Source organism: Camelina sativa, chromosome 14 (assembly GCF_000633955.1).
Source record: "Camelina sativa cultivar DH55 chromosome 14, Cs, whole genome shotgun sequence".
Taxonomy (NCBI): domain Eukaryota; kingdom Viridiplantae; phylum Streptophyta; class Magnoliopsida; order Brassicales; family Brassicaceae; genus Camelina; species Camelina sativa.
In genome coordinates, this window is record NC_025698.1 from 22,375,731 (window position 1) to 22,377,005 (window position 1,275).

The 1,275-nt window shown below is 32.2% G+C and overlaps 1 protein-coding gene and 1 pseudogene across 1 annotated transcript in view; both read left to right on the top strand.

The window, feature by feature from the left end:
- LOC104742174 overlaps window positions 1-453 on the top strand; it is a 4,044-nt pseudogene extending 3,591 nt beyond the window's left edge.
- The window catches only part of LOC109125150 (AP3-complex subunit beta-A-like), a 1,426-nt gene extending 923 nt beyond the window's left edge, over window positions 1-503 (top strand). Inside the window, exon 4 of the mRNA XM_019235572.1 lies at window positions 72-503. Within this exon, the coding sequence (XP_019091117.1) occupies window positions 72-370 (299 nt within the window). The 3' untranslated portion in view covers window positions 371-503. The remainder of the gene's footprint in view (window positions 1-71) is intronic.

The window sequence follows — 1,275 nt, forward strand, 5'->3', positions numbered from 1 at the left end:
TTTCAATTTTGGTAGGTGTACATTTGACGATCATGTTAAAGATTCAAGAATGGAGAATGGGAAAGACAAATTTCTCAGCATCTGCGAATGCATAACACTAAAGGTGCTTAGCAACTCAAATCTACACCTTGTGTCTGTGGATTTACCAGTTGCAAACACACTCGAAGATGCAACTGGGCTGCGATTAAGATTCGGCAGCAAAATCTTGAGCAGTGAGATCCCTCTTTTGATTACCATCACAGTGGAAGGCAAATGCACCGAAGTTCTGAATTTAACAGTCAAGATCAATTGCGAAGAAACAGTTTTTGGTCTAAACCTGTTGAACAGGATAGCTAATTTCATGGTTGAGCCGTCTTCTTCAACCAGTTGATAAGCAAAATAAAGGATTTTCTTGTATGTCACTCACTATATGTGTATGCTACTAAACCCTGTTTTATAACATTCTTTTTTTTTTATATACATTTCTGTATAATTTAAATATAAATACAATGAGATTTCATAAACATGCTCTTACTAAATTAAAGATTCTCTACAACCAACAGATCATGATACATCATAAACATGCTCTTACTAAATTAAATAATATATTTTTCAAACTTATGAATAGCTTTGTCAGATATTTTATTTTTCAAATCTATAATTTAGAGTGTTTAGACAACACTTATATCCATTTTGTCCCAAAACAGGTTTAAAACGAGAAAACTGGCTAAAACATAGAAAACATTTATTCGAAGCTTTGTTTGTGTTTATAGGGTCAAAATAAGTAACAATCCAATGCATTTGACTAATTAGAAGAGTTCGGGTTGAATTTAGAGTGTTTAGAACACACTTATACCTGTTTTGTCCCAAAACAGGCTTAAAACGAGAAAACAGGCTAAAACCGAGAAAACATTGATTCGTAGCTTTGTTTGTGTTTCTAGGGTCAAAATATGTAACAATCCAACGCATTTGACTAAATATAAGACTTCGGGTTGAATTTGGAGTGTTTAGATAACACTTATATCTATTTTGTCCCAAAACAGTTTTATAACGAGAAAATAGGCTAAAACCGAGAAAACATTGATTCGAAGCAATAAACAGCTTTGTTTGTGTTTCTAGGGTCAAAATATGTAACAATCCAATGCATTTGACTAAATATAAGAGTTCGAATTGAATTTGGAGTGTTTATACAACACTTATATATTTTTTGTCCGAAAACAGGCTTAAAACGAGAAAATATGCTAAAACCAAGAAAACATTGATTCGAAGCAGTAAACAGCTTTTTTATTGTTTCTA